This window comes from Eurytemora carolleeae, unplaced genomic scaffold, assembly GCF_000591075.1.
Source record: "Eurytemora carolleeae unplaced genomic scaffold, Eaff_2.0 scaffold251, whole genome shotgun sequence".
In the NCBI taxonomy this organism is placed as follows: Eukaryota; Metazoa; Arthropoda; class Copepoda; order Calanoida; family Temoridae; genus Eurytemora; species Eurytemora carolleeae.
This window is the reverse complement of record NW_019396288.1, coordinates 309,649-333,653: the sequence shown is the minus strand read 5'-3', so window position 1 is coordinate 333,653 and position 24,005 is coordinate 309,649. Positions and strand designations below refer to the sequence as shown.

General features: G+C 30.8%; 1 protein-coding gene across 11 annotated transcripts; it reads left to right on the top strand.

The window, feature by feature from the left end:
• Positions 1 to 1,869: 1,869 nt before the first annotated feature.
• On the top strand, positions 1,870 to 22,644 carry LOC111700199 (bestrophin-4). 11 transcript variants are annotated; one of them, XR_002764939.1, is made up of 27 exons: positions 1,870 to 2,230; positions 2,303 to 2,352; positions 3,973 to 4,009; positions 4,484 to 4,536; positions 4,883 to 4,922; positions 5,462 to 5,511; positions 5,762 to 5,797; positions 7,634 to 7,706; positions 8,675 to 8,734; positions 8,987 to 9,067; positions 9,565 to 9,620; positions 10,371 to 10,450; positions 10,699 to 10,780; positions 11,211 to 11,300; positions 12,983 to 13,049; positions 13,127 to 13,197; positions 16,099 to 16,203; positions 16,778 to 16,854; positions 17,110 to 17,188; positions 17,382 to 17,488; positions 18,647 to 18,712; positions 19,725 to 19,806; positions 19,982 to 20,027; positions 20,892 to 20,948; positions 21,254 to 21,321; positions 21,863 to 22,152; positions 22,549 to 22,644. XR_002764939.1 is itself a non-coding variant. In XM_023471050.1 (26 exons), coding segments are annotated over exons 1-26 (1,707 nt in total). In that variant the 5' UTR covers positions 1,870 to 2,137; the 3' UTR covers positions 21,864 to 22,644. The 11 variants fall into 11 exon arrangements, 7 of the variants coding, with proteins under 7 accessions (XP_023326818.1, XP_023326819.1, XP_023326823.1 ...); XR_002764938.1 differs by having other exon boundaries at positions 21,863 to 22,186; positions 22,546 to 22,644; XR_002764937.1 differs by having other exon boundaries at positions 21,863 to 22,186; positions 22,540 to 22,644.
• The last annotated feature ends 1,361 nt before the right edge of the window (positions 22,645 to 24,005 follow it).

The window sequence follows — 24,005 nt, the reverse complement described above, 5'->3', positions numbered from 1 at the left end:
TTCTGGCCAGAGTAAATATTGCTTAACTTCAGTGATAAAACAGAAACTGATTTTACCACCCCTGCTAATTACAATAATATCACCTAAAAATCCTGTTCAATATCAGTTCATGCATTCTTTTTGTTGTTGAAATATTGAGCTAATGCTGAACAGGTTCAATATCAGTTCATGCATTCTTTTTGTTGTTGAAATATTGAGCTAATGCTGAACAGGTTCTAAAATATTGAGCTAATGCTGAACAGGTTCTCAAATATTGAGCTAATGCTGAACAGGTTCTCAAAATTATGGAAAACTTTGTCGAAGCAACAAAAAATGTTAAACTTATTCTATTCTACTTTATTGGTAATTGATAATGTCTATTATGAAGTCTGTTTACAAGCGTAAACTTTAGTTTATGGCGGATATTCAATGTCCTTTAAAAATGTCCTGTCTAAAAAAAGTTGAATGTCATAACCCCCAAAATGAGTGCATATCTATTGTCTGTTTACCTTCAACAAAGAAGTCAATACAATTCCATGGGATTCATTTTTAAAAGTTGTTTTGACAAATTCAAATATCTAAGATTGATCGGTGTTTTTTTAGTTCACCATTTGAGCTGTTATCACATGATTATGCTACAGGGTGTCCCAAAAAACATGGGAATTCAGTGACGAATTCGATATCGTCTTTTCAAATAATTCTTCGATTTAGTATAGTGATACCTACTGAGAAAGCTGTAATCTGTAAGAGTTTCGTCTGCTATGTTTACATTTTGTTTGTTTATGTTTTGACTGCATACGGTTGTACTTAGTAAAACAAGAAAATTGCAGTATACAAACAGAGTAAACTTGTCCGTATTCACTGTTCATCTTGCGGAGACATTATAAACACATCTTTGTAGTCTTTTACCCTTTTCATAAAATAAACTCTAGCAGACATAATAATATTATGGCTTTTGAAATTAGGTATTACAATGCTAATTCATAACAAAGACGATATCGAATTCGTCACTGAATTCCCATGTTTTTTGGGACACCCTGTAGTTGCAACTACAACTCGAACATATATACTTGTACTTTTCAACCATTTTTCTCAATTATGTTAAATTTGAATTAACGTTATAATTTCAGATTAATAAAGGACAAGATGAGTTAACTTCAATTCTTTTTAGATTATAGATTTGTATAGTACAGCCTACAGGACAAAGATGAAGTTTATATTGAACTGATGTTTCCTTGAACTTGAATTAACCTCCCCCCCCTCCTCCTCCTCCTCGCCGACTGACCGGCCTTACCGGTGGCGGTATGCCATAGTCCTAATTGATACATCATAAAATGGAAATTTCCACAGAACAGAATTCCTTACACATAAATTTTCAACAATTTTTATAAAATTTACCATCTATGAATCATTAAACTATGATTTATAATTAAAATTCCATTAAAGTTTTAATTTAGAAGTCCCCCTCCCCTCCAGTAACTCCTTAGCTGTCCATCGCATTAACTGACCCAAGGTACTAATGCAAGGAAAGTTATTTTAGTTGTGTATACATTTTTTTATTGTAGTGTAATGTCTTTGGGAGGAAAAGTAAACACAAGACGGATGTCATAGCCTGACATGGAATCCATTTTCACAAAAATAATCTATGAAATATTCTGGTCATAAGAAACTATTATGCGAATTTTTTAAAATTATCAAAATTAAATGCTTTTAACCTCCTCGGATACTATACGAACACTGATGCACCTTTTCTTGTTTACAAATCCGCCCAGATAGAACTGGTTTTAATATGTACGCAGTGTATACGCGACCGCAATTAACTTTCCTTGCATTAGTACCTTGAACTGACCCCTCTTATCTCCCTCTGCTTAATACCTGACTACAAGTGACTACTAGTAGTAAACAACTTGAAGGGTTACGTGTCACAACCCCCTTATCGTCAAGACAAGAGGGAACTACAAATTAAATTTACATTTTAGTTGTACAACCATATATACGCCGAAATGTGTGCTCTGTAAACTGTACACCCTAATCTGTACATCTGTACAACTTGAAAAAGTGTGTTTCAGTTTGTCAGAATACATTACTGACCGAGAGATTTCAACTCCCTAACAAATCGTCTAAATCGACGAAAACGTAGTGACGACGAGTTTTCAAAATGACGGTAACCTACATGCAATATACGCACACTGCAGCCAAACTTGGAGTTTTCAGCAGGATTTTATTAATTTGGAGAGGAAGTGTCTGGAAGGTAGTTTTATAATTCGCAAATCCTAATTTCACAAAATTTTTGAAAATTTCCAAAAAAAACCTTAATTTTAAGGGGGTTTGGAGGGATCTTTGTTTATTCATCTCTCTATACGCATTTATCAGGTAATTGCGTCATATCGCGTAAATTTAAATTCAATAGAAAATTTTTAGGATAGACCTGTTCACTTGTTATGATCTTTTCATTGAATTGCATAATTTGCATTCATTGCATCCACAGATCTGAACTTTCCTTGTAATACATCCACAAATTTGTGATCTTTCCTTGTATTAAAGAGCGTGTTCGCGAATAATGAAAGGCGGTTGTGATCTTTCCTTGTATTACATCTGCAGATCTGTGATATTTCCTTGTGTTACATCCACAGATCTGTGATCTAACCTCGTATATTAAATCCACATATCTGTGATCTTTCCTTGTATTTATCTACAGATTTGTGATCTCTCCTTGTATTACATCCACAGATCTGTGATCCTTCCTTCTATTACATCTATCACATCCACAGATCTGTGATCCTTCCTTGTATTACATCTACAGATCTGTGATATTTCCTTGTGTTACATCCACAGATCTGTGATCTAACCTCGTATATTACATCCACATATCTGTGATCTTTCCTTGTATTACATCTTCAGATCTGTGATATTTCCTAGTACAATCAAAGATCTGTGATCTTATCTTGTATTACATCCGCAGACCTGTGATCTTATCTTTTATCTCATCCCCAGATCTGTGATATTTCCTAGTTCAATCGAAGATCTGTGATCTTATCTTGTATTACATCCACATATCTGTGATCTTTCCTTGTATTACATCTACAGATCTGTGATATTTCCTAGTACAATCAAAGATCTGTGATCTTATCTTGTATTACATTTACAGATCTATGATCTTTTCGTGTATTTCATCCACAGATCTGTGATATTTCCTAGTACAATCAAAGATCTGTGATCTTATCTTGTATTACATCAACAGACCTGTGATCTTACCTTGTATTTCATCCACAGATCTGTGATATTTCCTAGTACAATCAACGATCTGTGATCTTATCTTGTATTACATCCACAGACTTGTGATCTTATCTTGTATTTCATCCACAGATCTGTGATATTTCCTAGTACAATCAAAGATCTGTGATCTTATCTTGTATTACATCAACAGACCTGTGATCTTTTCTTGTATTTCATCCACAGATCTGTGATATTTCCTGTACAATCAAAATATCTGTGATCTTATCTTGTATTACATCTACAGATCAATGATCTTTTCTTGTATTTCATCCACATATCTGTGATATTTCCTAGATCTGTACAATCAAAGATCAGTGATATTTCCTAGTACAATCAAAGATCTGTGATCTTATCTTGTATTACATCTACAGATCAATGATCTTTTCTTGTATTTCATCCACATATCTGTGATATTTCCTAGTACAATCAAAGATCTGTGATCTTATCTTGTATTACATCCACAGACCTGTGATCTTATCTTGTATTTCATCCACAGATCTGTGATATTTCCTAGTACAATCAAAGATCTGTGATCTTATCTTGTATTACATCCACAGACCTGTGATCTTTTCTTGTATTTCATCCACAGATCTGTGATATTTCCTAGTACAATCAAAGATCTGTGATCTTATCTTGTATTACATCTACAGATCAATGATCTGTTCATGTATTTCATCCACATATCTGTGATTATTATTTTAACATTTCTTATTTTAGTATTATGTACAGATACGTTCTAGTTCTGGATGAGAAGGCAGGATTCAATATATTTATGAAAATACTAGCTGAATGGCCCTGCATTGTCCGCGGGAAAAAAAAATTTGAAATTTTTTTCAGCCTATGTCATCCCCATTAGTGTCCACAAAAAAATTCAGCGCATTCGGTCTAGCCGTTTGCCCGGCTATTGGGAGCATATATATGAACTTTTTGTTTTATTAAAAAAGGTTTTTATATATAGTTAGATGTTTTTTTCTCGTCAAATCAACCATGGCTAAATATTTACAATAACAATTTGTTCCCAAAGGAAGTGAACACTAACCTTAATCCCAAATTTCCCAATATTTAAATCTTTTTGCAATCGGTTAGTATATAGAAACCATTGCAATTTCTAATTCATCTTATTCAATTTATAGTTATATCAAAGGTCCACGAAATCAGGTTGTAAAGATATATGGATCAGATAAGTGTTCAAAAAATAACTTTACTTGATATATTGATGAAATAATAGAGCAAAGATAATTTTGAAGTGTTCTGTGTTTACTGCTCTAAAGGAATACAAAGGAAATAAGAAGAACAAATACTTAAAGTTGTTTTTTTTTCCTTTAACTCGTTGTTTGAGCAAATAGTTTTGACAAGCAATGATTATTTGTAGATTATTTTTTGCATCTCTTAAATGCTTTTGTCTTAATTTTTATATTATGACGCTTTTATTATGTTTTATGTTTGATGAGATAAAAAGGAAACTAAAATAGTTGTTTTGTTCTTTTTTAAATTATTTCAATTATTGATTGATTAATCCGTTGTGAATCCGACATGACTCTCTTGTATCGAAGTGTCACTTGAATTTGGTTTCTGTCACAAAAAGATGAAGAAACACAAATAATAAACTTTGTTCTTTCTTTTGAAGGATCCCTCTCTCATTTATTCTTGGTTTCTATGTTTCCCAGGTATGTTAATGTTCATAGTATAGAGGCGCAATTGAACGTTTTGAAAGGGGGGGGGGTACAATAGGCTAAACCCTTTTTTAATGTTAGTTACGTAATTGTGTAGCTTAATAACATTGTAGGGGGGATGGGGGCAAATGCAAATGATTCAATCCAGATTTCTTTGCATGTTTCTATTTCAAATTTTTCAGTTGACAAAAATTTTTAAAATGTTTAACCAATGAGATTCCCTTTTTCATTTTAGTAAATATGAAAAAACTGTTTTATCTAAAATTTTATTATCAAATACATATATGCTGAACACTTTTATTATCAAATACATATATGCTGAACACTTTTATTATCAAATACATATATGCTGAACACTTTTATTATCAAATACATATATGCTGAACACTTTTATTATCAAATACATATATGCTGAACACTTTTATTATCAAATACATATATGCTGAACACTTTTATTATCAAATACATATATGCTGAACACTTTTATTATCAAATACATNTAAGTTATAATTTATAATAATATTTATATTCAGGTAGTTTCAAGATGGTGGGATCAATGGAATGCATTGGCTTGGCCAGACAGGTATACTAAACTAATAAAGCATTTGTAAGATTTAGTTTTTTTTACAAGTTCCGGGAAAATGTTTTCAGTAGAGATCGGAGAAAGATTTACAAAGCTTAACACTTTGAACCAATTTTGATACTAAAATTAACATTAGTTTAATTTTAGAACTTGAATCATAGCATGACGTCAACCGTTTTTTTTTTTCTTATCATTAAAGTATAATAGGTTAATTATTATTTATCTTAATGTCGATAATTTATTAATTTAGGCTTGCCCAGCAGCTGACGTGCTATCTTAACTGCAGGTAACATATCTTTAACTTTACAGAATAGTTGTAGTTAATTCATTATCAGTTTCCATATTTATGAATAATTGTAGGTAGCATATCATTAGTTACCATATTTATGGATAATTGTAGGTAGTATATCATTAGTTACCATATTTATGAATAATTGTAGGTAGCATATCATTAGTTACCATATTATATAGTAATTGTAGGTAGCATATCATTAGTTACCATATTATGAAGTAATTGTAGGTAGCATATCATCAGTTACCATATGATAAAGTAATTGTTGGTAACATATCATTAGTTACCATATTATATAGTAATTGTAGGTAGCATATCATTAGTTACCATATTATAAAGTAGTTGTTGGTAACATATCATTAGTTAGCATATTATTATGTAATTGTAGGTAACATATCATTAGTTAGCATATTATTAAGTAATTGTAGGTAGCATATTATTAGTTACCATATTATATAGTAATTGTAGGTAGCATATCATTAGTTACCATATTATATAGTAATTGTAGGTAGCATATCATTAGTTACCATATTATAAAGTAATTGTAAGTAACATATCATTAGTTACCAAATTATAAAGTAATTGTAGGTAGCATATCATTAGTTACCATATGATAAAGTATTTGTTGGTAACATATCATTAGTTACCATATTATATAGTAATTGTAGGTAGCATATCATTAGTTACCATATTATAAAGTAATTGTTGGTAACATATCATTAGTTAGCATATTATTATGTAATTGTAGGTAACATATCATTAGTTAGCATATTATTAAGTAATTGTAGGTAGCATATCATTAGTTACCATATTATAAAGTAATTGTAGGTAACATATCAGTAATTTTCCAAATTAATTGTAAGTAACATTTTGGTGTTAACCATAAAACAGGATAATTTTAGGTAACTTAAGGATAACTTGATATGTAATTTAAGTAATTAAACAGTTTTGAAGTAGTTATCTTATTAAAATTAACAATTTGAAAAGCTTAATAGTTTGCTGTATTATTAACCTGCTACAAATATACTGACCGTTGACTGTTATAGACTAAATCACTGTAGACTGTAGTATGTAAACTATATCACTGTAGACGGTAGTATGTAAACTGTATCAATGTAGATCGTAGTATGTAAACTGTATCACTGTAGATCGTAGTATGTAAACTGTATCACTGTAGACCGTAGTATGTAAACTGTATCACTGTAGATCGTAGTATGTAAACTGTATCACTGTAGATCGTAGTATGTAAACTGTATTACTGCAGACTGTGGTATGTAAACTGTATCACTGTAGACTGTAGTATGTAAAATGTGTCACTGTAGACCGTAGTATGTAAACTGTATCACTGTAGACCGTAGTATGTGAACTGTATCACTATAGACTGTAGCATGTAAACTGTATCACTGTAGACTGTAGTATGTAAAATGTGTCACTGTAGACTGTAGTATGTAAACTGTATCACTGTAGACCGTAGTATGTAAACTGTGTCACTTTAGACTGTATTATGTAAACTGTATCACTGTAGACTGTAGTATGTAAACTGTATCACTGTAGACTGTAGTATGTAAACTGTGTCACTGTAGACTGTATCTTATATTACAACAAGACATATTTACATGTACACTTTACAGTTACAATGAGAATGTATATATTGATCGAGCAAGAACAAACACTAAATTTACAAAACTTGTTCTGGTTGAAAATAACACTTATATTTGAAAATCAAAGATCTCGTGAGATCATTATTTTTTTTTATAATTGGAATTTATGATATTACTCCCTAGGAACATAAAATGAATATTGAAGTTAAAATAAATTGTTATTTTTGAGGACTACCCGACGTTCCTGTATTAGATGGGCCTGCTTATCTAACGTGCTGACTCTTCGAATGATTAGCAGTAAGGTAGGATTCAGGTCAAATAATGACAATGTTAAGTCTTCTAGACCATTTTGTAAACAGATTCGCTGCAAGTGAATGGCAGTGGTCAACCAGAGTACGTCCTAATTATCTATGATTTTAAAATCTAGCGTGAGACATCTTACATCTTCCTCTAAAGCACGTTTTTAGGACGGACCTTATTCCGACAAAACTCTTTGGTTTTAGAATCCAACTAGAGCTAAGGTATCTCCAGTTTTAGAATCCAACTAGAGCTAAGTTATCTCCAGTTTAGAATCCAACTAGAGCTAAGATATCTCCAGTTTAGAATTCAACTAGAGTTAAGATATCTCCAGTTTAGAATCCAACTAGAGCTAAGGTATCTCCAGTTTAGAATCCGACTAGAGCTAAGTTATTATCTACAGTTAATCCAACTAGAGCTAAGATATCTCCAGTTTAGAATCCAACTAGAGCTAAGATATCTCCAGTTTAGAATTCAACTAGAGCTAAGGTATCTCCAGTTTAGAATCCAACTAGAGCTAAGTAATTTTCTACAGTTAATCCAACTAGAGCTAAGATATCTCCAGTTTTGATCCGTGAATAAGAGAGTATTGACTAATGGCCATCACATTTGACTGGGTTCAAGTAGAAAGTAAAAAGAGAATTGAAAATAACAAAATATAAATCTTGGGTGTAAAAATGGTTTGGTAAGTGAAGGCTCGCTGATTATTTAACAATATACATCGGAATCAACCTGTAGGAAATACAGTATATAGATTGTCATAGTTTTTATAATATTTTTCACTGTTGAAAACTAGAAACTGCTTTTAGTCTAGTGTTCTATTTACGTCATTATTCCAGAGTTGAACTATTTCTCTGAAGTGGTTCATCAAGACTCGAGAGTGCATTAATTAAAAAATAGTTCAATCATTAACTCTGACCTCTGATTTTACATTAAAACCTATAATATTTTCTAAAGTTTGTTATATGTAAAGGTTGCCCTGAGATTTCCAACTCTTGAACATTTAATAGAGGCAGGACTCCTCACTTCTAAGGTAAGTTTCTTTAATACTTGATATCTTGTCAGGGAATACTTGATATCTTGTCAGGGAATACTAAATATCTTGTCAGGGAATACTTGATATCTTGTCAGGGAATACTAGGTATCTTGTCAGGGAAATTTATCTTGTAATTGATTTTTGTATTGTTTGGCCAATTTATTGTACGTACTGCTAACTTTATGTACAGCTTATTGTACCAATAGACAGGCATCTTTACTGCACTTAACTTGTTCCATTTTCATCTAGGAGCTAGGAAAGCTGGATCTGATGCTGGAGAAAACAGGTGGAAGACATGATTTGTCTTGGTATCCGATTTCATGGGCTCAGGTTTGATTTCATTTCATGTTTAGAAGCTTGGTTCTTAAGTCAGATACTTTATTTGTAATCTTGTTTATAAGGTTAGATCCTTCATTTGTAATCTTGGTTATTTGGTTAGATCCTTTATTTGTAATTTTGGTTATTAGGTCAGATCCTTCATTCGTAATCTTGGTTATTAAGTTACATCCTTCATTTGCCATCTTGGTTATAAAGTTATAGATCCTTCATTTGTAATCTTGGTTATTAAGTCAGATCCCTTATGTGTAATCTTGGTTAATATCTTGTAATCTTGGTTATTATTATATAATCTTGGTTATCCTTCATTGTAATCTTGGTTATTAGGTCAGATCCTTCATTTAATATTCTTCAGATTCAGTATTTTAGAAATAAAAAAGTCTTTGAAATGAAATTTTGTATTTTTCATTTTATGCCTTTTTTATCTATTCAAGGGGGGGGGATGAGCTATGGTTGGGAAGCTTCATGACTTGATTTAACCGCATCTTTAGGAGGCTGTCAGGAAGAGCAGAAAAGATGCACTGATTCCTGCGGATCTCTGGATGTCGTAAGTATAGTCTAATATGTAAAGCTGACTGGCGGGGGCTGTCTTATAATAATAATAATAATAATTACAGGAATACATGGATTAAAGTTCCTCACATTAAGTTTAAAGACAACAAGCTAAGGACAGACATCAACAGAATATTGACAAACTTCATTAAGCTCCAAGAATTTTTGTCCGTGTCTGGGGGCTAATAAGAGGGTCGCATACATTGGGTTCCCAATCTATGCTAAATATTATCATATCGTTTACACTGTTGAACTTAGTTAAACTTGGTTTGCCCAATTGAAAGACGACATTTTAGTGCATTATTTCTTCGCACTTAAAACTTAATGACACAATAACACACAAATATTTCTTCCTTTAAAAATACAAAATGTTCTACTTGTTCCTAGTTCATCAGAAGGCAAGTGCTGTTGGATAGATTGAAGACATTTTTTAAAATATTAAATGTCATCTTTGCTGGGTTTCACAAAACAATTAGTTATTAAGAAATTCTAGCTGCTAGAATATGGCATCATTTGAAAGCTGGAATACCTGATCTAGCAGTGTGCGTGTTGTCATTATGAACTAAGAATTAATTTCCATTATGCATAAATATTGCACAATTCATTTTAGAAATAAAAGTATGCTGATAAAATAGAAAGTTTTACGTATTTCATCTTATCCAATTTCTAGCATTTAACTATTTCTAAATTTGGATTGTATGAAAACTAATGATCAAACTAATATGTTTTCCATCCTTGTTTTAAGTAAACTTCAAGACTCTCTGATGAACATTGCTGATCAGAATTGGAGAATGTTTTGTTATGGCTGGGTTAGTATACCCCTAGGTAATCAAATATTTAGTTTTTTTCTTTTGCATAATTTTTCATCATTTTGAAAGATAATAAAGATTTGTGTTTTTTAAGAAATATTTCTTGAATTTCTTTTATTTTTGTTTATAATAATTATTTCAGCATATTTTGATTATTTAAGATAATTCTGTATTTTTTAATATTTTTAAACATTACCATAAATATGGATTAATCTTAAAATTAATTTAAAATCTGTTCAAAATAATGAATATATTTTATTTCAGTGTATACCCAGCTAGTGACTATAGCTGTTTATACATACTTCTTTGCTGCGCTCTTCGGTAGTCAGTATCTAACTCCCACCAAGTAAGTTGAATTTAAAAGGAGTCTCTCCTCGTAATTTTAAATGATTTTTCATTTAATAAGTACATTAACATTTCACGTTGTCTCCCTAAATAAAAAATATATCTGAACGGAAATGATTAAATTTTAGAACAAGAACAAGAATTTAGTAACAATTTTCCGATTTTCTAAACAGTGCATACATTTTCGATATTCAAAAAAAAATAGTTAAATACTTTTGGAAAACTTTATTTTTGGGGCCTATGTTTCTTTGACAGTAAATCGTCGAATTGGATTCCCATTGAAAATCTGGAGATAAAATGTTGATCACATTATTTTGGGAGGTTGGCTTAGTTCCAAGATGCTATATTTTTGCTTTAACTTTTAGTTTTATCATTAAAAATTATGTTTAATAAACGTCACATATTTTAAAATTCAGAATTTTTTATTTCAGATACTTGATAGACGGAGAGATGTTCTACAAGGTAGATGAGCACGATTACAGACCTGGAGCAACTGGAAACCTGGTCGGATATGATGATAGGCGAGTATGAGAACTTTTAGTTTAAACTAGTTCTACACCCTAGCTCAAGATAAAGAAGACCGTCACCCCCCCCCCCCTTGTAATTTTATATCCTTCCTACTTAATTACCTCCCCACCCCTCTTCACTCCATTTTATACCGATTCACAATTTTTTCAAACCGAATCAGTTGACCAGTGTCTCCCCAACCTATAGGTGACTATTTAAACTGTTATTAATTGTGTACACGTTTTTTCATTAAATGATTCTGTTTTATTTGATATTGTTTTTGTTTTAGTAGTAATGAGGATATCATAGCAATGTCGATTTATATATATATATAAGTGGTCTCCATGGTGTTTTATTTCTAATCTGGTTTGGTTCAACCTTCCAGCCAACCATATATTAGAATTTTTTAATTAGGGTTTCCAGTCTTTTCCGGATCAATTTGGTTCCGTAAATGTCTTGCGGAACACTTACGGAACTTTTCGTGAAACTTTCAGCGGAACAAATCGCGAGTTTTCAACTTTTTAAGCACTTAAAAATAAAAAAATTGCTACTTGGTAGAAAAAACTTTTAGAAGGTCAGACATATTACTGGGCAAGGCTTAACACAAAAGAGAACCAAATTTGAAAAAAAAAATTTAATTTCGACCACTTTGAACTACCGAACTAATTTTAGAAAAGTATTTTGATTATCGCAGGAATAATACATTGACCCAAAATTATGTTACCTATGTTTTTTTATAAATAGAATAGAAGTCGTTTCTTTACTTTAAGATGAAGTTTTCACTGAAAACTGAACCTATTTTTAATTTTGAAAAGACGAGATTTAAAGATATTCTTCTCTTAGGTCTAATACACGTCCAAATCCTGTTTAGTGCAGTAAAGTGTAGCAACTAAAAACACAATCATAATTTTTCAAATTCTGAATCTCAAGATTAAAATATTGATTATTGAAATTTTATTTTATCAAATGTTGAGGATTGCAGATGTTTCTGATATTGGTATATTTACATGCGAATGTATACTAAAGAATAGGATATTGTTATATTAACCTATTTATGTATACTACAGAGTCTAAAACTAAAGAATGCGCGAATTTTAAGTTCGAGGTTAAAAGTTCTGTAAAATAATGAATAGCTACTTAAATATTAAACTTTCTCAATTTTAAATTTGAATTTCCTGGGAAAATCTGAACCAATCAGAGAAAAGGATTTACGGAGAATATTACATAACCATCGCTAATCAGCTGTTCTTACGTAACCGAAAACAAAACATACAACCGTTTTTTGGGTTTACATCCAAAAATTAATTTATCTAAAACGTGAAATTTCTTTAACAAGGTTTTCACTTTTAAATGTATCGTAAAGTTGAATGCCGCTTTCTCAGCTGCAGCAGAATGATGATTGAATAATAGACAAATAGGGAAAATGCAGGATTTCAAGATAATTTAAACCTCTGTTTAAAATTTAACTCGTCTATTTCGGCGAGTTAAATATTTAACCACAGGGTTAAATATTTAACCTCACGGTTAAAGTTCAGGTTTAAATTAAGTCAGAAGTGGTATTTAACCATGAACTTAAAATTTAAGTCAAAACTTTTCGTTCTTTAGTTTTAGACTCGGTATAAATTAAGAAATTGATGGTAAGAAAACAAATAAATACAAAATAATTGTTTTTAAAAACTAATAATGTATTTTTTAGTATTTTCGATATGTATATCCCCACCTTTACCCTACTGGAGTTTGTATTCTACTTTGGATGGTTAAAGGTAGGAGTCTTTTAATTTTTTTATCCTTCTTTTTGGCATTTTTTTATTAAAATTAAATTTTTTTATTTATTTTAAAGGTTGCCGAGTCTCTGATCAACCCTTTTGGAGAAGATGATGATGATTTTGAAACCAATTATATTATTGACAGGTTAAGATTTTATAGTTAAATTATTGAAAGGTTGAGATTTTAAATTTATATTATTGACAGGTTAAGATTTTATAATTATACTATTGACAGGTTCAGATTTTATAATTATATTATTGAAAGGTTGAGATTTTATAATTATAGTATTGAAAGGTTGAGATTTTATAATTATATTATTGAAAGGTTGAGATTTTATAATTATATTATTGACAGGTTAAGATTTTATAATTATAGTATTGACAGGTTCAGATTTTATAATTATATTATTGACAGATTAAGATTTTATAATTATATAATTCAGATTTTATAATTATATTATTGAAAGGTTAAGATTTTATAATTACATTATTGACAGGTTCAGATTTTATAATTATATTATTGACAGGTTAAGATTTTATAATTATAGTATTGAAAGGTTGAGATTTTATAATTATATTATTGAAAGGTTAAGATTTTATAATTACATTATTGAAAGGTTAAGATTTTATAATTATATTATTGAAAGGTTGAGATTTTATAATTATATTATTGACAGGCTAAGATTTTATAATTATAGTATTGACAGGTTCAGATTTTATAATTATATTATTGAAAGGTTAAGATTTTATAATCATATTATTGACAGGTTAAGATTTTATAATTATATTATTGACAGGTTCAGATTTTATAATTATATTATTGAAAGGTTGAGATTTTATAATTATATTATTGACAGCTTCAGATTTTATAATTACATTATTGACAGGTTCAGATTTTATAATTATATTATTGATAGGTTCAGATTTTATAATTACATTATTGAAAGGTTAAGATTTTATAATTATATTATTGAAAGGTTGAGATTTTATAATTATAGTATTGACAGGTTAAGATTTTATAATTATATCATTGACAGGTTCAGATTTTATAATTATACTTTTGACAGGTTGAGATTTTATAATTATATTATTGACAGGTTGAGATTTTATAATTATATTATTGACAGGTTAAGATTTTATAATTATAGTATTGACAGGTTCAGATTTTATTATTATATTATTGACAGGTTCAGATTTTATAATTATATTATTGACAGGTTCAGATTTTATAATTATAGTATTGACAGGTTCAGATTTTATTATTATATTATTGACAGGTTCAGATTTTATAATTATATTATTGACAGGTTCAGATTTTATAATTATATTATTGACAGGTTCAGATTTTATAATTATATTATTGATAGGTTCAGATTTATTATTATAGTATTGCAGAGAAACCGCAAATGAAAATAAACAGTTAAAAAAATATGAATATCTATTGACATATTATTATTGACAGGTTCAGATTTAATAATTATATTATTGACAGGTTCAGATTTTATAATTATATTTTTGACAGGTTCAGATTTTATAATCATATTATTGACAGGTTAAGATTTTATAATTATATAATTCAGATTTTATAATTATATTATTGACAGGTTCAGATTTTTTAATCATATTATTGACGGGTAAAGATTTTATAATTATATTATTGACAGGTTCAGATTTTATAATTATACTATTGACAGGTTCAGATTTTATAATTATATTATTGACAGGTTAAGATTTTATAATTATACTATTGACAGGTTGAGATTTTATAATTATATTATTGACAGGTTGAGATTTTATATTTACATTATTGACAGGTTAAGATTTTATAATCATATTATTGATAGGTTCAGATTTTATAATTTAATTATTGACAGGTTCAGATTTTATAATTACATTATTGACAGGCTGAGATTTTATAATTATTTTATTGACAGGTTCAGATTTTATAATTACATTATTGACAGGTTGAGATTTTATAATTATACTATTGACAGGTTGAGATTTTATAATTATATTATTGACAGGTTAAGATTTTATAATTATATTATTGACAGGTTGAGATTTTATAATTATATTATTGAAAGATTCAGATTTTATAATTATATTATTGACAGGTTAAGATTTTATAATTATATTATTGACAGATTCAGATTTTATAATTATATTATTGACAGGTTGAGATTTTATAATTATACTATTGACAGGTTGAGATTTTATAATTATAGTATTGACAGGTTAAGATTTTATAATTATCTTATTGACAGGTTAAGATTTTATAATTACATTATTGACAGGTTAAGATTTCATAATTATATTATTGACAGGTTGAGATTTTATAGTTATATTATTGACAGCTTCAGATTTTATAATTATATTATTGACAGCTTCAGATTTTATAATTATATTATTGACAGCTTCAGATTTTATAATTATATTATTGATATGTTCAGATTTATTATTATATTATTGCAGAGAAACCGCAAATGAAAATAAACAGTTAAAAAAATATGCATATCTAATTTGTACTTGATCAGATAAAAGGTTTTAAAGGTTCGGGCATTGCCAGCTTTGCATGGAGGGTCACTTATAATTTCGCTTACAAGTTACAGTCTCTTTAAGTGCATTTATTTATCGATTATAGCTTTTACATTTTCTATAAAAAGTATCTCACGCAATGTCAATGTAGTTTTAGTGAACCTTTAGGTAACACAAGTATGATTCATTTTAGTATTGTTTTAAAATTTTCTTTATTTATTGATTTAGGAAGAGATTTTTGTGTATTTTTTGTTTTAAAATCAGGAACTTCCTGTATTTTTGATTTACTCTGATTTGACAATTTTGTATGGGTTCTCTGCTCTTCGGTATAGGTCGTTTTTAACCATTTTCTCCTAATAGACGGAACAGAATTAAGTAAAATTACTAACGAACCATATCGAATTCAGTTCGACGTCAACATATTTCTCCTTCCATTTTTCGCGAACACTCCCTTTAAACTTGTAATCTGAATCATGGTTTGGTAGCATCTACTGTATTAAGATATGTTTAGAAATCTCCAGCTCGGATATCTGATGGTAGAGAGAGAAGATGTGGTTCAAGAAGATCCTTTCGGAGAATACGAGATCCCGCCTAATGTTCTTCCTCACACCATGAGGTGATGCTTATTAATCCAAAATATCAAGGGAAAATATGATAAATTATTTCTTCCCCATTTTTCCTTCCCATTTCCCCTTTTCTCTCCCTGGGGGGCCGGGGGGGGCAAATATAACAATTTACACCTAAAAGGTTTTTGGAAATTTCCCGTGTGATCCAAACCTAGCAGATAAAAAACAAATTTTCTCTTTTCTTCTTTTTTCTTTTCTTCCCTCTTCCTCCTTTATCCTTCCCTCTTCCCCCTTTTTTCTTCCCCTTTCCCCCCTTTTTCCTACCTTCTTACCCCTTTTTCTTTCCTTTTACTCCTTTTTCCTTCCCTCTTCCCCCTTTTTCCTACCCTCTTACCCCTTTTTCCTACCCTCTTACCCCTCTTTCTTTCCCTCTTCCCCCTTTTTTTTTATTTTTCCCCACAACCTCTTACTAGAGCTCATGGACAAACGGTAAAATATCCCAAATTTGGTTTGTTCATATAGGATGTACTTATGGGGGGGGGGGTCTAAGCTTTAAAAGGGAAAATGCAAATTTTAAGGGGCACTGCCTCCTTGTGCGCCCCTGACAACATGTTTATTATTTAGTTCTAAAGAGTTCATAGACTCAGGACCTCAGATGCCTACAGACAATGTGTATGTGGAGGAGGATGGAATGGCATTAGGAAAACAAACCATTTAAATACATTTGGTTTTATATTCTAACCTTCATCCCCCCCCTAACCTTTCTCTCATTCCCACCATGATATATTTTAAATTTTGGGTTCTCTACTGAAGTAAACTATAAAGAAACTGACCTAACACTTTAAAGCTAGAAAACCAATGATCTGATAAAGGTTTAAAGGGTACCGTTGTGAATTGGGCATTTCCAGTTTAAAATGGTTTGACGGCCATATAGTCATTAAATGGTGGTATTCTAGTTACTGAGAAGGATCAGGACGATCAAGGATTGATCGTAAACCTTAGACCCAGTATCAAATCTAGACTAAGCAGACTAGGGTAACCATTTATATTCATTATTCAACAAATCTTCCAGAGAGGGTTTTTATCTTGTAAAAATGCTTAACCTGTAACCATTTTTCTTCATAGATTTGAAAAGAATACAAAAAGATCTCTGTTTTGGCGGCAAAACAAATAGACACTTACCAAAAATGATCGAAAGATTAATTGTGTTATTAATCCCATTTTTTAGAAGTTCAATACGAACTGGAAGACGACCTTCTATTGCCTCCCGTCGTTCTTGTGGTTCCATTATTTCCAACAGAGGCAGAGTAGAGTCACGCAAACAATATGGGAAAGGTTAGCATTTAGACAATATGGGAGTGATTAGCATAAGATAACTATGGGAATATGGGACAATATGGAAAGTTTAGAATAAAGACAATATGGAAAAGTTTAGAATAAAGACAAAATGGGAAAGGCTAGTACAAAGAATATAGGAGTGATTAGCATAAGGAAATCATGGGAAAGGCTAGCATAGAAACTTAATGGGAAAGGTTAGACTAAGGACATCATGGAAAAGTTAGCATAAAAACAATATGGGAGAAATTAGCAAAAGGACAGCATGGGTAAGGCTAGCATAGAAACTAAATGGAAAAGGTTGGCATAGAGATAAAATGGGAAAAGTTAAAATAAAACCAACATGGAAAAGGTAAGTATAGAGAAAATATGGGAAAGATTAGAATAAAGCCAATATGGGAAAGATTAACTTAGAGATAATAAGGGAAAGGTTAGCATAGAGACTAATTGGGAAAGGGTAGCATGAATACAATATGTAAACTATTAGTATAGAGCGAATATGGGAAAGGTTAAAATGAAGAAAAAATGTAAAGGGTAAGCATAGAGACATTATGTGAAAGGTTAGCACTTAGCTCGAGCAAATATGGGAAAGGTTAGTGCAGAGAAAATACGTGAAAGGTTAGAATGAAGACAATTTGGGAAAGGTTAGCATAGAGCTAATATGGGAAAGATTAGTGCAGAGAAAATATGGGAAAGGTCAGCATCAAAAACAAGGGAAAGACTAGTATAAAAAACATATTTGAAAGGTTAGTAAAGATTAGATATGGAAACGTTTGCATATAGGCATTATGGGAGAGGTTAGTATAATAAAAAATGGGAATGGTTACCACTGAGTCAATATAGGACAGATTAGCATAGAGACAAGTGCCAAGCGACAATTTTTCGAAGTGACAACTTCCCATATGTGCAATGGGGCCAAGCGCTGCGGCAAAGAATTGGCTGAGGGTCCGCAGCTAGAACAGGCTAGGGGTCCGAGCGTTGCGGCTAGGACAGACATGGGAAGTTGGCGCTTGGGAAATTAGACATTCGGGAAGTTGTCTCTTGGGAAATACCCTTGGGAAGTTGCCGCTTGGGAAAGTACCTAACATCCTAAAACCTATTCAGTCAATACTATAATATGAAAATATTGGTCTTGTAAAAAATATATGAATTGTTTAGATGGTTTGATAAGTCGAAATTCAACCTATACTGGTTTATCATTTGGAGTCCCACAATCAAGCGGAGGTACAGGATGTTCCACTAAACATGACTTTAGAGTCAGTTAAGTGCACTTGCCGCGTTGAATTACAAGAAAGAGATAGATTAGTAATTATGTTAGGGTTAGGTTAGATTAAGACACTTTCTGTGCCGAGCGCTGGGGCTAGGCCAGGCTAGAGGGCCTAGCGCCGCAGCTAGAACAGGCTCTATACTCTGTCTTGTAATTCAACGCGGCATGCGCACTAAACTTCCTTAACTTCCTTCCTGCCCAGTTTAGAGACAACTTAAAGATCGTCTTTAATCTTCAATAGTTATCTATCCGGTAATTTTTATATCGGAAAAAAATGTTGATCACATTTAGGAAATGACAGGATTAAGGGTATTAGTTTTAAGAATCGTATTTGTAAAATATGGTTGTCGGTCGAATGCCGCAAATTATTTCTTAGATAAAAGGTTATCTGTAAACTGTCATAGCAGTGGGACAAACATACAAATATAAAATCTGTGCAAAGAAGAGGGGGGTGGGGCTAGGTCTTTTAGTTTGAAATATACTATACTAGCCTTAGAGGGCGCTTCGCGCCCATCTTCTAAATTAATTGTAAACATGTTCTCTTTGTGTACATCGTAAAACAAAACAAAAATAATTCGCGGATTTTCACAAAAAAATTTCGTGGATTTTCAAAATTTTCAAAAATTTAATGAAGATCGAATTTTGATGGAGACAAATATTTGAATTTTTGATCATTCATTACCTTCCCTGGGGTCCCTAGATGTCCCACAAAAAGTTTGGGCCCGATCGGTTCAGCCGTTTTGACGTTTATTGGATACAAACAGACAGACAAACAGACAGACAAGCCAAATTTATAGATAGATTTCATTTATTTAAATTTAAATTGTTTCAATCATTGATTTTTATTATTCCCGAATGTTTTCCCATTCAGCTAAGCCTGAGTTTCAGTTTTATTTCAATAGAATCAAAATTTATTTCAATTATTCTACATGATAGACCTTATTTGTTATTTCATTTGTTCTGTTAAAGAAGTATCTCTGAGTAATGGAAACGGTCCAGTACCTGTTCTTACCCGGGGTATAAGTAGGAAGAGTAACGATACAAATCACAGGTAAGCAATAAACAAACTAGATGGAAAAATAGAATTTAGTTCTAAACCTGTTGCATTCTCATACATCCTCGCTTTTGCTCTAAATTACAAGAGAGATGACGGGGGGGTGGGGGAGGGGGTTAATTTTTTTGTGTTGAAGTTGATTTTCAGATTTTTTATTAAATATTTATTTCAGAGATAACGGGATTGTATTGGAGGAGAAGGCTGAAGGAAATACGAAGGTGAAATATCAATGTCATAAATCTGAATCCTGAAGAGACACTCGAATTAGCTTTTAAGAAACCTTTGATTTGCAGAGTTGTCTAATTTAAAAATGTTAACATATACTTCTTTTTTATCTAAATTTAGATATAACAAGCTTTTTGACAAAGCAGGAATAGAAAAGTGCACAACTATTAAAATATTAGTCTCGTTCAAATTGAAAAAGTTTTTTTGAGAAATTCTGAAAACCAATTAAAATTTGTAGCACAGGGCTTTTGCTATAATATACAACTGAAATAACGCTATAATGAACTCCATCATGCATTTCTCGTTCTAAAAAAATGGATGAATTTCAATTGTTATTTCTAAATAAGACTGGGATTTTTGCTGCAGAGACTAGGAAAACAGTTGAGATAATTAACATACTTTTAAGATTGAAAATGACGATAAAATTGTTACTCAAGATTTAAATTAATCGTTGAAAATCATATGAAGGGTTATTTGAAAGCGATCGTACCTACCTACAGTGCTAATCTATTAATATAAATAAACCAGAATAATAAACTAAATAGTTTTACACTTTGATGTCGTCTTTGACCTTAGAAACAGTTTGCAGCATTCAATTTGGCAACTTAATTTTAGAAATAGTTTTCATGAAACAGTCACAAAATAGCCATATAGTCCTGCCTTTTCCAAAATGTTGTCTGCTATTTTTTGTCTTTCAAATAACAAGAAATTGACTAGTTTCGTAGAAAATTAGACGCTTTCCTGGTTTTCTTCAATAAATTGAAATCTTAGCAAAACTTTTAATATCTCTGGTAAATTTGTAGTGTTTCTTGGGTCTGCAGTTTTTACTTTTTTTAATGCTTACAAAATTGTTTTAGTCCCCAAATGGTCTGACCTCATATACTACAGAAAAGGAGGGAACAGATTTCAAAAAGGTAAAAAAAAATCTTAAACTTTAGTGAGGAATCGGGTCTATTTTTGCTTGTAAAATCTTTACTGACTTTGAAATTTTTATACTTTTTTATATATAGTTTTTATACTTATTTTATATATAGTTCTGGTGAGAAATAAATGACATTCTTGAATTCGGAGATAATCCAATATGATCTAGGTGCTTGGTACTTGCTAATTAAAAGTTAATTTTGAGGCCCATTTGAATAAACGATTTAAAAATAATAAATTATAAAAATTAAAAAAAATTCTTGTAATTTTTTATTTATAATTCCTTTCAATTTTCTAGGAGAGTGTTTGTGACAAATATATTGTTGATTTACCTGTGGAGGAGGAGAAGGATACTAACAACATATAGGGATGTTAACGTTTTCATTTTTCAGAAAAACGATCGTTTCGTTATGAAAACGACGACAAAAATCGAAAACGAAACGAACGTTTTTTTAAAAAGTTCGTTTTTTTGAAATGGTGGTTTTTAAAACGATCGTTTTTCAAAACGTTCGTTTTTCAAAACGATCGTTTTTCAATCGTTTTTATAAAATTCGTCGTTTCGTTAACGATCGTTAACGACGAACCTTCGTTAACGACGGACCTTCGTTAACGATCGTTAACGAAGAGAGGAAACCGACCTGAAGGGCATCTGTACTTACCATTGAGTAGTTTTTAAGAAAATATCAAGGAGTTTTAACTCCCCCACAACTGTTAAACTTCATGTAAGACGACATTCAATAAAGTTGCATGTTATTTTTTTCCAAAAAAAAGACCGTTTTGATAAAGTTCGTCGTTTCGTTAACTATCGTTAACGACAACCTTTCGTTAACGACGACCCTTCGTTAACGATCGTTAATATAATTTTCAATAAAAAAAATTTTCAAAAACGATCGTTTTTTCCAAAAACGATTAACAACCCTAACAACATCTAAACATTTTAATCTGAAAATTTGAAATCGAAAACTCCAAGTTTGTTATATGTGTAAATTCATCGCTTAATGCTTAATGCATGAATATTCAACCTTCACAACAAAAAATCCGATACGTCTTTCATTCCTATAACTCCTGACGAAATCAGCAGATATAAATAGAAAAATGGTTTTCAAATGTTGCCGAATTTTTTTTCTATTTTAATACTAGCTCTGATATGTTTATTCCAGACATAGATCTCTTTTGATTGATTTAAACAATTCTACTGTATTATTTAGATAAAATGAACTCCTAAAACCATGTTTATTGTACAACGTATACAGTGCTTAAAGGGACTTATCAGTTAAGACATAATTTCTAGTGTATCCATTTTAAAAGCAATTTGCATCATCAAGTATAAATTAGATATCCAAGCTTTTAACGTTTGAAAACTGATAATTCTCCATTTATAATTTTATGTTTACTTCCCATACTTCCCCGGTATAGATAAGATAAAGGTCGGTTTCTAGATTACCGTTGCGGCAGTCCGATTAAAAAGTGTGTGATCATGTATTTTATTATTGGTTTGTACTTAGATCTGGTAGTTGTGAACTAATGTACAAGTTCTTATCTACTCATGAAGGCCGTACGGTGTTCAATAGACATACATATAAGTTCTAGTAGTTCATTTTTCTGTTCAATTTCTCGCGAATATTGTGTTATTATTTACATTGTGCAATATGTACCTATTTTTGACTCGAGTACAACAATGCTTGCTCAGCTGTACTGTTCCTATTTAATTATTCTGTTTTCTGTACATTGTACAGTGTATGTTTATATGCATTAAAACTATTTTGACACTTTACGCTCAAGAAGCGTTTTAAGCTTCAAAACTGATATTTCTATGTGTAATGTGTTTTATGACTACCTCTTATTTTTTTATGACTTAATTAATTATTGTTCATTAGTTAAAATTTCTGTTCATTGTTTTTATTTTATTTGGTTTTAAAAATTTAATAAATTTATTAATACATACTAAATAAATAATTTTTTTCAAGGTTTGTGTATGATAATTAATATTGTATCTAATTATTATAAAATGTATTGTATTTTAACGATAAACAGAAAAATATATTAGTTTGATCTAATTTTCTGGTTTTGAGTTTAGTCTAGTGTATAAGTGCACTGGTTTGTTCTATATAAAGGTTGAATGGTTTAGCTAATTGTCCAGAATCAAGGTTCTTTCTTTTCCATCTTATATTGGTTAAAGACGAAGGGTATGGGGGGGGGGTGGAGTTGAAAGGGACTAATAAAAAAAGGCCTACCCAATTCATAATGGTACCGTTGAAACCTTAATCTGACAATTAATGTGAAAAACATCTTGGTAAATTTCTTCATCGCTTCTAAAGCAAGCAATGAACAATTTAGTTTTCAAATACATTAACTAGAATATGTAGATCAAAGAACGGGTACCGTTGTGAATCGGACTTCCTATTTTTATTAATCATTCGTCACTTGAAGTTACGTTGACAGTCTCTTTAACCTTTTCAATATTTTGACCCTTATCCCCCCCCCCCCACCCTTCTTGTGGGATCTAGCAAGTGTATCCATATGATCAATCTATCATCGCTTTGTATCCATTGTTGTCCCTGACCAAGGAAATTACGGACAATCATACCATATCCAGACAAATAAATAGATTTCATTATTTTCAAAACTTGTCCAATAAATCTCGGTGAACAAACTCAACAGATTAGGGGATATTTATACGGTGAATATTATAGTCGAAAGATAAAAGTTTAAAGTTTAGGAACAAAAGAAGAGCAAAAGAGAGAATGAAATAAAGACAGATTGTTGGAGAAGATTATTTGAAGGAAGAATAGAAATAACTAGTATATTAGAGGACAAGCAAAAGCCTTAAAGGGAGTGTTAGCGAAAAATGAAAGGGGGTATAGGCTTAGTGTGGTAAAAAAGCGCTTTTGATCGCTACTAATCACCGAAGAACAAAGCGTCCATACAAATTCGGAAAGATGTAACAGTCATCGATTATTTTTCGACGCATTCGTAAATAGTTGATATTTCATAATGTTTTGTATTTTTCATGATCTGAGAGTTACTTCTGGAAACATTTATTCCTGTTT